This window comes from Sciurus vulgaris (genome assembly GCF_902686455.1).
Source record: "Sciurus vulgaris genome assembly, chromosome: X".
Lineage (NCBI taxonomy): Eukaryota > Metazoa > Chordata > Mammalia > Rodentia > Sciuridae > Sciurus > Sciurus vulgaris.
Genome location: NC_136471.1, coordinates 65,652,048 through 65,667,725, shown reverse-complemented (window position 1 = coordinate 65,667,725; position 15,678 = coordinate 65,652,048). Strand labels below are relative to the sequence as shown.

The window sequence follows — 15,678 nt, the reverse complement described above, 5'->3', positions numbered from 1 at the left end:
CAGGTTTCTATTATTTAAACAACATTTTTTTCTGGAAGCATATTTTCTGTTAGTTTTTCTGTGTCTCTTATAATCCATTATAATTTACAATCCAGAGAAATGTGGACTATGTATGCATTTATAGAAAATTATAGCAAAATATATAATTTATATACAGCAGACTTTTTTTGACTTCCTAGTCCATTGTCAATATTAACAGTTCTACTTCAGTGCCTGGGCAGTTAAGACATTAAACAATGTTTCATGTGCTATGTTTAACTTGGATATAAACTGAGAATTGAGTTCTTTTATGGACCAGGCATATGTATGGCTTGTTTATTTCTACAAATGGATTTATACACTTGATGGAGATGACTGGACACAGGATTCTAGATAAAAGCTGTCTCTGACAAATATGACTGCTAACTCCATTGCCTACATCTGGAGGGGTCTCAAAGAAGCTCTTGGGTTAAGTATGTCTGTGAGAAGAAATAGTGTCTAGGAACTGGTAAAAAGGAATGTTTAGGTGGAACTTCTTTTTGTTATGTTTATGCAATCTGTACTATTCTGGAATCCAGACAGTATGAAGGAATACAGTACCAGCTAAGGCTTCCTGTTTATTTCTGTACATAGGTCCAGCTGAAACTAAATGTTCCGGCTGGGTATGTTACTCAGTAGTAGAATTGCCAGATGGAGGATTTCCTTGGTTTTTGTCTTCCAAAAGGAAATATTTCAGTCAAGAGACACAGTTAGAAAATACATAAAGGGTTTATTAGTGAGAAGTATGCCTCGACATGGAGTACATCACCTTCAAGAAAGGAAATGGTATGGTGTCTCCACAAGGGAGAGTTTTTGTATTTGACCTGGGAACATCCCTTTTCCTGTATTATGTATTTGGGCAGTTACTGCAGTTTCCCACCATCTTATTGTGGCTGTACTAATTTCCAACAGAGATTGTATCCTTTATCTCCAGTCTGACCTCAAGAAGGTGGTCCCTGGGTGGTGTAATGGCTGGCTGGGTGCTGCTCAGGGAAGAGCCTTAATTTCCTTTTCCCACCTTCCTTCTCCAAATTGCCTGGCCTGGGTTTGAGTTCCAGCACTGGAGGAAAAGAAGAAAAACACTAAGTAGATGAAAGATAAATGGACAAGATGAGACTCATTTGATAACCAAGTGTTCAGATGAAGGATCTAGGTCAGCTCTCATTTTGATAGAATATGTTATTGGTGACTTATGATTTTTAAAATTCATTATCAAAAATTAAAATTCAACCAATGTTTGTTTTATTCTGAATCCATTGCAATGTTTCCAATTTATCTTCTGACATCCCTGGAAATCAGTAATATGCAGTTGAAATAAGTAAGAAGTGAAAAAAGTGGGTCCTTTTCCAATGATGAGGCCAAAGTTCCTAAAAGTTTCTCTAATGGGAGAAGTCATGTTTGAGGAATTAAACCTTTAGGTATCCAGATATACAATGATCAAACCCATGAGTGCACCTACAAAGTTCTTATAAATAGATTTTAGGTACTTTAAACTGAGGTGATGACTCTGGCATATTAAGAGTCAGACTTAATGTGTTTTTGTTTTCACCCATGATAATTGACTGATACTCAGGACAGTATAATCAGTGTTCATTTGTCATACTTTGTTCATAAAAAACTGCTCAGGATTTCCATCTTCTCCTCTCTTCTTGTGGTTTCAAGCAGAGGATTATCATCTTGTTTCACATTAATGCCGGTCATTTGTACATTAGTAGGTGGTTACAGTGCTCCTCTGTGTCTAGTCTACTCTTCAAATGCTCAAGGCCTTTCAGGTGTTATGACAAAGAGTCATTTTCTCAAGTCAATGATCTCAGAGAAGCATAGAACCCTGGAAGTTAGAGATGAAAAAAAATTGTGCCAATCTTTGAAAAGTGATCCTGTTAGGCTGAGTTCTAAAACATACTGTCAGATCCTCTTGTCTTCATTTCTTACCCTCCCTCCTCCTACAGTCCTTAAATCAATTCTAAACTTGGGCTACTTTCCTTTTTATTTTTTAAGGTACTGGGGATTGAACTCAGGGGTACTTGACCACTGAGCCACATCCCCAGCCCTATTTTGTATTTTATTTAGAGACACAATCTCACTGAATTGCTTAGTAATTGGTGAGGCTGGCTTTGAACTTGTGATTCTCCTGCCTCAGTCTCCCGAGTCGCTGGGATTACAGGTGTGCATCACCTCGCCCAGGTTCCCTCTGCTTTTTGAATCCCTGCCTCTGTCTTGTATATTCTGACTTTGTCTCCTCTTCAATTCCCTTTTCTATTACCACTTGTAAGCATCCCCCTTCCTACAACTTTTCTAATTATTCCCAACTGGAGGAGTTATAGTTTGCATTTACTGAAACTGAACTTTGAAAAAAATCAAACAAATATGAAAGTAATTAATAGGGAATGCATTTATCCTGTGACAGGAATTATTCTAAGCAATTTATAAATGGTGTGTTGTGTATGTTAACTTTTGCAATTTCACAGAACCCCATGAAGAATTTATTATTATTATTATTACAGTTTTATACATCAGGAAATTGAAGCAAAAAGTGGTTAAGTATTTTGTTCAAGATTACCTAGCTAGGCAAAGGAAACAACAAGGAATGGAAGAGAGAACCTACAGAATGGGAGAAAATCTTTGCCAGCTACTTTTCTGACATAGGATTAATATCTAGAATATATAAAGAACTAAAAAATACACCAAAAATCAAATAACCCAATTTATAAATGGGCAAATGATTCAAGCAGACATTTCTCAAAAGAAGAAATACAAATGGTCAACAAATATAAGAAATAATCAAAACTACACTCAGATTCTATTTCATACCAGTCAGAGTGGCAGTCATCAAGAATACAAACAATAATAAATACTGATGAAGATGTGGAAAAAAGGAATACTTTACATTGTTGGTGGGCTTCTACATCAGTACAACCATTGTGGAAATCATTATGGAGGACCCTCAAAAGACTAGGAATGGAACTACCTTATGACCCAGTCACACCACTCCTCAGTATTTATCCTGAAGAATTAAAGGCATCTTACTACAGTGATATGTGCATACCCATGTTTATAGCAGCAAAATTCACAGTAGTCAAACTATGAAACCAGCCTTGGTGTCCATCAGTGGATGAATGGATGAAGAAAATATGGTATACATACACAGTGAAGTTTTATTCAGCCATAAAGAAAAATGAAATTATGTCATTTGTAAGCAAATGGATGGAACTAGAGAACATTATATTAAGTGAAATAAGTCAAACTGAGAAGGTCAAGGATGTATGTTTTCTCTCATATGTGGAAGTAAAAAGGAAAATAAAGGTGAAGGGAATCTTATGAAAATCAAAGGGAGATCAAATAGAGGAAAGGGACTAAGGAATAGGAGGAGGGAAGGAATGGGGGAAGTGTTGGGGAGTAATTTTGGCCAAATTATATTCTTCTATTGTGTGAATGTATGAATATGTAACAACAAATCCCATCATTAGGTGCAAGTTTAATGCACCAATTAAAAAATGTGGGGAAAAAAGTTTACCTAGCTAGTAAACGGGGAGGTAGACTTTGGATGCATGCAGTCTGTCTTTAGATACCTTTTCAATGAAACATATTTACTTCCTTTCTTTACCCATCTTTTATAGAAGAAAAAACAACAAAAACAAAAGGTAATCATTTCATAGTGCTCTGCTGCTGCTGGGAATATACATATCCTCATGTTTATATTTTCCCAGTCAGAAAAGTACCTATTTCCCTCCTACTCATAAAGAAGTGATACAATTTCTCCTTTATATTGTCAAGTCAGAGCTGGTTATTTTGCAAATAATAATAAATGTATGCCTTAACCCTGTGCCATTTTGTCATGTTGTAGCAAGTTTAGAAACAGTTATATCAGTGACACACTTCCTCAGTTAAGATAATCTTATGTAAAACATGTAGAATAAAAAACGTAAGTTTCAAACAGAGATTTAAATATTTTCTATTAAAACAAATAAATAAATTTACTTGGAGAAAGTAAAAAATTCATTATAATTTTCTAATACATTCATTAAAGATGTGTAACAAACAATTTTAGGTTTCATAGAAGCAAACATAACACAATCTAGTAGTGCCCCTTTATTCATGGAGAATATGTACTGAGAGTCCCAATGAATGTGTGAAACCCTGGATAGTGCCAAATATCATAATATGCTATGTTTTTTTTCTATGTAAACATACCTATGATAAAGTTTAATTTATAAATTAGGCACAGTAAGGGATTAACAACAATAATAAAATATGAAATATTTATAACAATATACTGTAATAAAAGTTATGCAAATTGAGTGTCTCTCTCAAAATATCACATTGTATTATACATCTTACCTGCCTTAGTATACAATTTTTTTCTTTATTAAGTCAGGAACTCTTACATTTCACTTTAAGAAAGCACTATACAGCTACTGTTTGGCATATTCAAATTGCCAACATCATTAGTCTTGAGCTTTTGGTGCCATTAATCAAGCAAAATAGAGGTTCCTTGAACTCACATTCTGTGATTCTTCCAGGACAGTCAATACCATAACCAAGATGACTACTGAGTAACTAATGAGTGGGCAGAGTGTAGTATACAACTTGGATAGGCTCAAAGGAATGAACATCCTGGGCAGGATGGGGTAGGATGCAGCAGGACAACATGAGACTTCATTATGCTACTCAGTGCAATTTAAGACTTATGAATTGTTTATTTCTGGAATTTTTCATTTAACATTTTGCATCTTGATTTTGGGTAACTGAAATTGTGGAATATAAAACTGGATAAGGGCAGGAGTACTGTATAAATATCTCACACTTAGCAGCATATATGAGGGAACAAATGCTTAAATAAAAATTAAAATATTTCTTAATCTGAGAATCCAGTCATCATCAAAAAGATCTATTTACCAAGAAGCAAAATTGTCATTCTTTTAAGGAAAACATAAATATATGAAACACATCAATCTCTTTGGCTTTGCTTCAGAATAAGTAATAAACACTTATATAGCTTAACAACTTATACAGGTGTACCTTGGAGATATTACAGGTTTGATACCAGACCACCCCAATAAAGCAAATATTGGAATACACAAGACTCACATAATTTTATGGTTTCCCAATACATACAAAAGTTATATTTACACTATAATGCAGTCTCTTAGGTGTGCAATCAGCATTACATCTAAAAAATGTATATACCTTAATTAAAAATACTTCATTACTAAAAAGGCACAGTATGCACATACTGTTGAAAAAAATGGTGTCAATAGACTTGCTTAATACAGGCTTGCCACAAACTTTTAATTTGTAAAAAGCACACAGTAAGTCAAAGTAAAATACAACAAGATGCCACATCTGTGTATTCATTCATTTAATAAACATGTATGAACACCCACTATGAGTGAGTGCCACTAAATGCACAGTGGTTTGCACTGGAAATATCACATTAAGGTTTATGTACTCCCTAATCTGACAACCTTATTCTAGGAGAGGACCTAAGACTAAGGCACAAAGGATATCAGAAGCATGTTTTAACTGCCTTAAGTGAGGCACAAAGTACTTTGAGAGTTCAGAAGAGGGAAAGCCCATTTCTGACTGAGAAGAAAAGAAATGGGGAATTCATCATGAAGGAGAATTGGACTTTTGTTTCAAAGAGGGGTTTGGATTTGGGTGAATGGAGATAAGGAGATGTGCAGCAACGTTTTCCCTGTAGAAAAAAATAACATGAGCATTAGCACCAGGGTAGGAAGGTACAATACGTTATGAGTAGTGGAAAGTAATATTAATTTATTGGTGTACTGGCAAAATGTCAGGGAGTATTGAAGGAAAGGATAAAAAGGTAAATCCAAGAAGAGTTAAATGTCTGTCTAAAACATCTGAAGTGTATGTGGTACCCAGAGGGGTAGTAATGAATTTTCTGAAGAGCAGATGAAACTTTAGAAAGAAATAACCTGGTATACTAGATAGACTGGAAGAGAAAATACCTGAAATTAGGTTGATTAAGAGGAATTGTGCCAGGTATGGTGTCACATGCCTGTAATTTCAGCTGCTCAGGAGGCTGAGGCAGGGGTATCAAAAGTTTGAGTCCAGTCTTAGCAACTGAACAAGACCCTGTCTCAAAACAAAGAATAAAAAGGGTCGGGAATATATCTCAGTTGTAGAGTGCTTTCTTACCATGTGTGAGGCCCTGGGTTCAATCTCCAGCATCAAACCAAACCAACCAAACCAAATCAAACCAAATCCCCACAACCCCCCCTAAAAAACAACAAAACAACAAAACAAACAAAACCACAGTGGACAAAACTAATGGAAATAAGCATTGAGAATGAAAAGGAATGGAAGGAACTGGTTTTGCTGAGTGTAAATTCAGCAAAAACTTAGGGACTAGTTCAGTAAGGATATATTGGGTAGAGAGAAATCAAAGGAGTCTCCCAAGTATCTCCTTCAGGTGACTAGCCACATGGAGAACATATTAAGAAAATACCAGAAATGAGAAAAAACCTCCAGATTTGAAGGGAGGAAGAAATATAATTCAGTTTTGTGCCAGTTGAGTTTAAAGTGACCATAGGATATCCAAGTGGAGATAACTAATTCTACAGGAGAGTTTAAAGAAATCTAGTGATAATATTTGGGGTAATTTGTAATTTGAAGGTTGTTGAAGCTATAGAGAGTTGATGAAATTGCCACATGTAAGGGTGTAGACATTAGGAGTCATAAAATTTCACTGTCAAGAGCAAGGCATGAAGAGAAAAAAGGTATAGGGAAGAGGAGAGTTGGATTGTTGGAAAGTAAGAAAGTCAAGAGTTTAGGGGCTCAAGAAGGATATTGATAGTGTAAAATGCTGCAGAATATCAAAGGATAAGGATTTAGAAAACAAGTTCAGATTTGACTTTTAGGAGGTCAATGATCACCTCTGGTAGATCAGTTTCAGCTAAGTGTTAAGCAGAAATCAAATTGCAGAATTTTAAGGCCTATAAGAGTAGTAATAAAGAAGGGAAACAGTTTTACACTTTTAAAAAATAAGAGTTTATGAAAAGACAGAGACTTCAGGGCAAAAGAATCTCAAAACTGTATTGAAATCACCTCTAGAATTCTTGTTTTAACACAGATTGCTGAACCTCACCCCCCGAATTTCTGACTCAGTAGGTCTTGGGTAGGGTCAAAGAGTTCGTATATCTATAAAGTTCCCAGATGTATTACTGTGTGTAGTTCAGGGACTACACCTTGAGAACAGCTGGTAAGGATTGAAGAGAGCATTTATTTATTTGTTTTGATACATACCCTTGAACATTTTCTATAATAAAAAGGGAAAGTGCAAGTAGAGATGGAGAGAAAGGAGATGCGAAAGAGAGGAGTGAGAATAAAATTAATAGAGTCAAGACCTGAAGGAGGTAAAAGGAATCAAGAAAGTAAATGAAGGCAGTGGAAGAAGCTTCTTATTTTCTGAGGGATGAGGAAAGTAGGAGAGGATGAGAGGGAAGATAAAAGGGACTTAGGAGGAGAGAAGGGAGGTTGGGGGAACTTCTATGGAATCACTTTGTGGTAAAATCATAGAGAAGTGGGAGGCAATAGCTGATGAGCCTTAAGGGGACGGTACCTTACAAAAAGTAGAAAAGAGTCCGGATGTCAGCTACAGGGAATTCAAAAGGAAGTCAACAAAATGAATAAAAGGCTACCAAGTAGCAGTGGGAATCCAGCTGAAGTTAGAATGGCTTGAATTTGAATAGCCTAAGATTTGAAAGGGAACAATAAGTTGAGACACATAGAACTTAAAGAGGACCTATCTCCTCCCCCTGGGACAGTGCAGTATGGGGTATCTTACGTTAAAAGTAGGTAAGTGCTTATACTTTATGTTTACTGGGAGAATTTTTTTAAACTTCAGCTAGAATATGTTCATTTTTTTCTTTTAAGCATCTGATTTTGTTTTCCTACCCAGGTTTTGACCAATTCTTCTCTTGTTCAAGTGATTGCCCTTCTTCACCTTTGCCTCCCATGGAACTCATCTACAATTTAACATTGTAAGTAAAAAAGAAAAAAAAAATACATTTTAGGGCTGACGATGTGGCTCAGTGGTAGTGTTTGCCTAGCATGCATGAGGCCCTGGTTTCTATCCTCAGTCCCATAAAAAAATTTAAAACACATTTTAGATGATTATAACATAGCCAGTTTCCTAGGAAAATATTGAGAAGGATATACGTATAGGTTTTAGCCAATTGATCCTCAATTATAGGAATGTTTTTGTTTCACATTTATTGCCTTGCCCAATCAATTTTCTTTTATTGTTTGCCTAAAAATAAACCTTAGGGGGTTCCTGGAAAATTCTGATTAGAGGCCATACTAGAGGTCATAACTTCAGACGGCTGAGGGTTTCAAACAATTCCACTTATTACCTTGGGATTTGCTTGAAAGCCATCCCTGAAAATATTTTGGATATTTTGCAGTCCTGCATAAGTTTGCATATGTGTGTGTGTGTGTGTGTGTGTGTGTGTGTGTGTAATTTTTTTAAAAAATTAAAATGATATCTTCATTTCACTGACAATGTGAAATGAAGTAGAATGTTTGGCCTAAAGTCACAGTTGAGCATGTTTCCCTCCAAACTAAACATAAATTAGGAGAAAATGTAAATTGCTAATTAAGGATAAGAATTTTATAGCATTTCAGTGTATGAGAAGCTACACTTAGGTCTCAAATCATTCCACTGAAATTAGTGGCATCTAGAACTTCTTGTTCTGATGAGATATGGTATCTACTTGTACCAATTTTATTCGTATTTGCTGTGGTGTTTGGATTCTGTTTGATATTAATTCACAAACCTTGAATATTTTCTTAGTTTTAATGCAGTGCTCTTATCTCCTAAGGGTACCCTGTTTACTGCAGCCTTTATGATTTTATATTGCTTCATACAATTCCAAACTTACAGGGTGTTGACATGCAAGGTTTCCTCTGGCCTTGTAGAAATCTAGCCTTATTTAGAAATATGTTTGGCTTATGGAAGACATTAAAGTCAGAAAGGGATAAAAACTGTGTGTAATTTGATTGTCTCAGTCTCAAAGCAAAGATAATAATAATAGAAATAGCAGCCATAGAAACTGAGTAATCAAAAGATCAAGAAAACCTAAGGACACAACACCTGGAGTCTTGCATCCAGATGACTAAATCTTTAAATTACAAGTATCACTTAAGAAAATTACCAAGTTTACCTTCAAGAGGACTGCAATGGGAAGGAATTCAAATAATGAAACCATGGGTCTTTTGTGTATTGAAAGCTTCTAAGAGACTTTAACACTTCAGTGATCACTGGCCAATTTGAGTCCTTAGTATTTCTATTAGAATTTGAACCTTGATCTCTGGTAATAATTAAAATTTAATTCTTACCTTTTCTAAAATTATCAAAGTTATCCAAAGTTATCAAAGTATGTATTGCTTTCAATATCACAAATAATGATTAGAATCTAAGTGAATGTTCAACCTTTCCTTTTTATATTGAAGAATCTCTTAAATATAAAACATCAAAACATCTGTCATGTCACATTTCTGAAAACTCCAAATCATTCTCTGAATGAAAAGGCATTAATAATGTAGAATTTTTAATGTAATTAGAGCTACTTCAAATAAAACTTTCCTTTACATCAAATTTATTGACTGGAAATTTTAATCACAGTAAATTAACAAAAACAAGTTATTTCAACACATTATTTAATAGCCATTTCTTTCAAAACACCTGTTGAACAGTTTTTTCATTAAAAAAAACCCTTGTAAATGAAAACATTTCTGCCAGTACTCTTCTATTTTTGTTTTGAGAAGCAGTACTTTTCTGCTTCTACTCTCTTCAAAATTGTTCATTTTGCCCCTTATTTTCTTCCCATGAGTGTACCAATAAAGCCAAAACAATTTGATATCTTTTAAAAATGTTTTGTGGCTGTGTAAGTTCCAGTTTTTTGTGTTAGAGATTCTTATTGCTGTATTCCAAAAGCAGCTGTCATCACAACTTCTTAGCATTTTGACCTCATGCAATTTAAAATTAAAACAGTATGAAGAGATTCAAAGGGCAGTTTTAATGCTTGGTTGATGAAATGACAAAAGAAGAAAGTATGTTGTAGAAAGAGGAAGAGAAATCTAATTTAGAACATTTACAACTTATGAAGGAAGCAAATAGAACTCACTCACTCCCCCTCTTTGACACTACTAAGTTCAACTCTGGAAGAATATCAGAGTTGTTGTATGAGCTATGTAGTTGGTTTCTGTAAAGAAATTAAGCCTGGATTTCACTTTCTTGAATAACTATTAACCTCTAGAGGAGCAGAGCACAGGAAAGGAAATACCTTTCTTCCAAAGAATCAAAATCTTGACAAGGAGTCTTAAAACAACTTTGATATGGTTACCTAACCACCATTTGCTGTGTGGATAAGACTATGTTTCCCCTGGAATGTACCCTATTTATAGACATTTTGTTGATTATGAGCTCTTGCAATAAGTTTGGAGCATTTGACAAGTCGGGGAAGAGGAATCTTGAGCTACCTTTTAGGACATGAAACATTAATCACTGAAACTTAAAAGCTCATAAGTAAGGGAGGGAAATGCCACATTCAATAGTGCAAACCTTTGCCCTTCTCTTGTATTCTATAATGGCTGTTTTGAGGCATCAAAGAAGCTTTCCTATAAATTTTACCGGGTGTAGTGCAGGGCAATCCTGCTACTAAGGGATGTGGACATAGAAAGCCTCGTCTGTTCCAGGACTGTGGCGGAAGTGCTGTAAAATGAGGTGTCTATCAGCCACCCACAGACTAAGTCTGTTTCCTAAAGTGTTCACAGGCTCACTGCGCTTCCTGATTATCAGTTCATATGAGCCAGTTAGTGACCCCAGCAACTCTGATCTGAGTGCGATCCGGTGGCCGGTTTCTCCGTGAACTGGGTAAGGGATAATTTACACCAAGCGCTCTAGGGGGACTGAAGAATGGCTGAGTTGTTTACTTCTGAACTCACTGGAGTCTTTCTCTAGGAAACTGGGTGAAGCCACCTATTAGCGCTCACGGAATTTGGGAGCAATGTGCAAGTGGAATTGCCGCAGCCATCTCACTTTCCTCGAATGAACTGGGGTGCGAGGTGGCGGGAGGGGGATCAGAAGATGCGTTCAGGAGTCCTGCTTTGTGTTTCCCAACCTTCTGGGGCGCAGAGAAGATGGGTACTTTGCGTACTATAGTTTGAGAGCTCTGCCTGATAATTGGACGTTCTATCGTTAGATTTCGAGGCAAGAAGCGGAGGTACCACACCAACCCCTTTTCGGGCTCCACCTCTACTCACCCGCGAGCCCAGAACCGCCTCAGGTAGTCTGAGGCCAGCCAGGGAGTCTCCACCTCCACGCCAGCGGCAGCCATTCGACGCACTCAGGCGCGGAGGGGGTGGGGCCCATTGGCTGGGGGTGCGCTGCCAGTCTCGGGAGGGGGTGTGGTGGGGGTGGGGTTTCGGGCCGCCGCGGGTCTAACTGCTCACTGTTTGCTGGGTAGTGGGTGAGCTTGAGCGTGAGCGGGGCTGCTGGAGTCTTGAGAACACTTCAGAGCGAGCGAGCTCGCGTCAGAGAAAGAGAGAGAACGCGCGAGCGAGAGTGAGGGAGTGCGAGGGGACCTAGAGGAGTCAGGGAGAGAAAGCGAGGGCCGGAGGAGCCACGATACAGACAGAGTGAGCATGTCTGTCTCCGCACCTCCGGTGATCTCTGCAACTTCCAGTGGTGCCGGCGTCCCGGGGGCCTTATTTCGGGCCGAACCCCTATACTCCACTCCGGGAGAGCCCCCTCGTCTCACCCCTAATATGATCAACAGTTTTATGGCCAATAACCACAGCGGCAGCGCCGGGAGTGGAGGGATCGGTAGTGGCAGCGTTGGCAGCTGCAACACCAACACCAACGAGTGCCGGATGGTGGACATGCACGGGGTGAAGGTAGCTTCATTCCTGATGGATGGCCAGGAACTGATCTGCCTGCCGCAAGTCTTTGATCTTTTCCTCAAGCACCTGGTGGGTGGGTTGCATACGGTGTACACTAAGCTGAAGAGACTGGACATATCCCCGGTGGTGTGTACTGTTGAGCAGGTCCGGATCCTCCGCGGGCTGGGGGCCATTCAGCCCGGGGTGAACCGCTGCAAACTCATCACCAGGAAAGACTTCGAAACTTTGTTCACCGATTGCACCAATGCCAGGTGAGACACTCATTTCTTGACTCGCTGCTCTTGCCCCTTTGCCCTCTTTTGCATGTCTCATCACCCTCACTAACTTTGTCTGTAGAGAGTGAGTCTTAACTAGCTTGCCTCTTCATACTTTGAATGGGTGGGGAAAGAGGACTAGAAGGACTCATTAATTACGGGTCCCTTCTAGTCCGCTCTCAGTGGTAGGGCTGGGGTCTAATAAAGTCCCGCACAAACTTCAGTTTGCAGTCCTCTACTGAAACTTTCCAGCCTTTCGCCCATATCTTGCATGGCATTTTGGCTGCTTGTGTTTATTTGTTAATTTCTCTATTTGGTTTTCTTTCCTGCTCTTTTGTGGCCTTACGGGTCGGATAGGTTTTTTTCTGAACACCGACACCAAGGGCTTTCTCTGGGGGCTGGCTGAGCAGTAAACGGGGCTCCAAAGCTGGCAACCCAGAAAACAGCATTTGGGGAACGCAGGGGGCTGGAAGTCTAGAATCCATCCCAGAGGGTGATTCAGTTCCCATTCTGCGAGTTTGTTGTGAGAGTGTGTGGGATGTGTACTGCTGTTTGTTTTTGTTGGTGGCGGTTGTGTGTGTGAGCAAGTGTGTGTAAGGACGAGTGCTCATGCCTGCTGCGCAAAGATCCCCGGTACACGATACAGGAAAGTAGATTAGTCCTTAAAAAATAAAAAAAATAAAATATAAAAATAAATAAAAAAGACGACGCAGATGTCACTTTCCTGGGATCGTCCGTTTTGGGTTATCTGCAGAAGGTAATGTGGGGCATGAAACGCTGGGGCTGGGGCTGGGTTGGGGGTTGGTATAGAAGTTGGTAGGTTTTCTAGAGAAGATGCTCTCAGCTCTTCCCCCCCACCAGGCAAACAGTTGGAAGGATCCCATTCCTTCAAAGAGAGGATTCCTTAAATGATGATGGCCAGCTTCCCTGGTTGTAAGTGTACCTCCTTCATATCACAGTTCAGAAGTACATTGAAGTATAAATGTCCATTTGCACATCAGAAGCAAATTGTGTTCAATGTTTTGAATAAAAAGTAAAAGAAACTATATTCGAAATTATTTGACTTTTTAAATACCTGTGAATTAGTCTTAGTGTTTATTTGACCTCCATTCTGTTAATATCTACAAAAGTATATATTTGGCACTTGAGTTTGGTATACAAACTAAGAAATTATCATCACCAGATTAACAGGAGCAAAGGGTTTTTGTTGTAAAACACTACTGTTCATCATTTTGCAAAGAACTTCAGAGGTACACTGTCTCACAGTGCAACTTTAAATGATCAGATCTCTGGATCTGTGATCTAAAACTGTAACTCAGTTACCACATCTGTTGTAAAATGCAAATTACTATGTTTAGTTGGAAGTGTACTGACAACTTGTAGAGAAACTGTTGCTTAGTGCTACAATAAGATAATGCTACAGAACTTACAAGAGAACCTTTTTTCTTTTTCCTTTGAGAAGTGTTCTTCTGGATTCAAGCAATTGAGCAGAAACGGGTTCATATGAGAACTCCTACCTAATGCACATTTAGGGCTTACAAACCTGGTTTATTAGGTCAGCTTTTCTTAAGGAAGATAGATGACCTTAAAACAAAGGATGAAGGGTTTCTCCAATAAAACAAGCAATTATGGGTTGTAAGAGTAGAAAGAAAATTTTATTTCGACTACAAAGCATTTTACTAATATATAAAATCAAAAGATGACAAGGGAATTCCTATGGGAGCCATCTAATTCATGTGTTACCATTCAAACAATTTATATTTAAATAATTGCAGACATGAAAAACTATCCTTTTACCTCTCTCCCTCTCCTCTCTACTTTCCTGTCCTTTCTTCCCCTCCCCTCTTACACCCATTCTTAAAGTGAACATTTATTACATATAGGAAGTTCTTCCTTCCCACATAATTAATTTATACATTTTTGAGCAAAATCTATGTATTTCATTTTAAAAGTAAATATATTAGTATTTTATTGTGATTTTGATACTTTCCTTTGTAAATTGAAACTTTGAATTTTATTAGAGTTACTTGCTAAAGGGTAAAATGATAAATTTCTATATATCCAGAGACAGGTAGTCTTATCCTATCTTTGGACCATGTTCTAACATGCTTATAAGTTATTATTATAAGTTATTATTTTAATCCAATTAAGTTTTATTTACTTCTTATCACAGCATTTGAATATCTAACTTTTTTGCTTGAATTGATTTTGTGTATGCATTTGTATAAAGGTGATAGAGAAATACTAAATATGGAGGAAGAAATATATTTGTGATATGATGAATGTGCTTTCTATTGCATTTTTTTTCTTTATAGGTCTTTTATTTATTAGATGCATTTTCTATAATGGTTACAAGTATCACAATATAGAATTGTAAAAAATTGTGAAATATATTCTGTATGTGCAATTCATAAATGGAGATGAGGAAAACTACTAGAAACACCCCGACATTGCAATTTTTAGGTAGGGTAAAACCCAATTTCTAGAAAAAGCTAATGGTAAAATAGCATTACCAAATTTTGATTGTGCAAATACCCTCATAATCATGTTGAAAACTAGAAAATATAATGATGTTTATGAAAGATACTTTATGAATTTTGGTAATATTTACAGAATATGTACTTCAAATTATTCATAAGTCTGAAATTTAAAATTAAATTTGAAATTAATATTTAGATCAACATTATTTCTGTGATTTTTAAATTCAGTAAAAAGTGAGGGATCCAAATGGGAAGGAGGTCCAAGAGAGACAACATGAGGCAGATAAGACATAAGGGCAGTAAGAGAGAAGAAATGTAGGAAAAGAGCAGAATGATGCTATGGGAAGGAGAGAAAGATGGAGAAGATCTTTTAGAGTTGCCTAAAGAAAATGAATGATGTAATAATGGAAAACTGGCTAAAGAGGATTGTCCTTCAGGGCTCATGACTTCTTACAGCTTACAGAGGGGAGAGAAATATAAGGAAAAATTATGCATTAGTTTGAATGGAAACTCTCATATACTATTCTTGTTTTGAAAGAAGAGTTTCATTTTCATCTCCCAATGTATAAATTTTCATAATATATTGTTGAATGGAAGGACTATTTGTATTGGTGTCATTGGCAATTTTCTTTTCCTGCACAATAAACATTATTCCCCATCTGTCAAAAGTGTAGGGAAGAGTACATGTCCTGACTTAGGGTATTTTAATTTGGAATGCTTTCTATGCTATCCCAGAACACATAAAATGGGCCATTTTCAAATTGGTCCTTTTCAGAGACTTTAACATATTGCCACTAAGTGGCATCTTGATTTGGTTCAGTGCACATCAATGTGCACTGAAGATAAATGAATGAATACACATCATTTTTGATAGTGCAAAAGTCACAACAAGGGACTCAAACAGTACCTTATATTAACAATTTTGTTTTAGTGAATTACTGAAATGTTCAAAGTTTTCTTTCTAGAAAAGAAGTTGAGAAATAATATGTGCTTCCAAA

General features: G+C 37.2%; 1 protein-coding gene across 9 annotated transcripts in view; it reads left to right on the top strand.

The window, feature by feature from the left end:
- Positions 1–11,483: 11,483 nt before the first annotated feature.
- The window catches only part of DACH2 (dachshund family transcription factor 2), a 556,457-nt gene continuing 552,262 nt past the window's right edge, over positions 11,484–15,678 (top strand). For all 9 annotated transcript variants that reach the window (XM_079123040.1, XM_079123037.1, XM_079123039.1 and 6 more), the window contains exon 1: positions 11,484–12,197. In XM_079123040.1, coding sequence (XP_078979166.1) covers positions 11,689–12,197 — 509 coding nt within the window. In that variant the 5' untranslated portion in view covers positions 11,484–11,688. The remainder of the gene's footprint in view (positions 12,198–15,678) is intronic.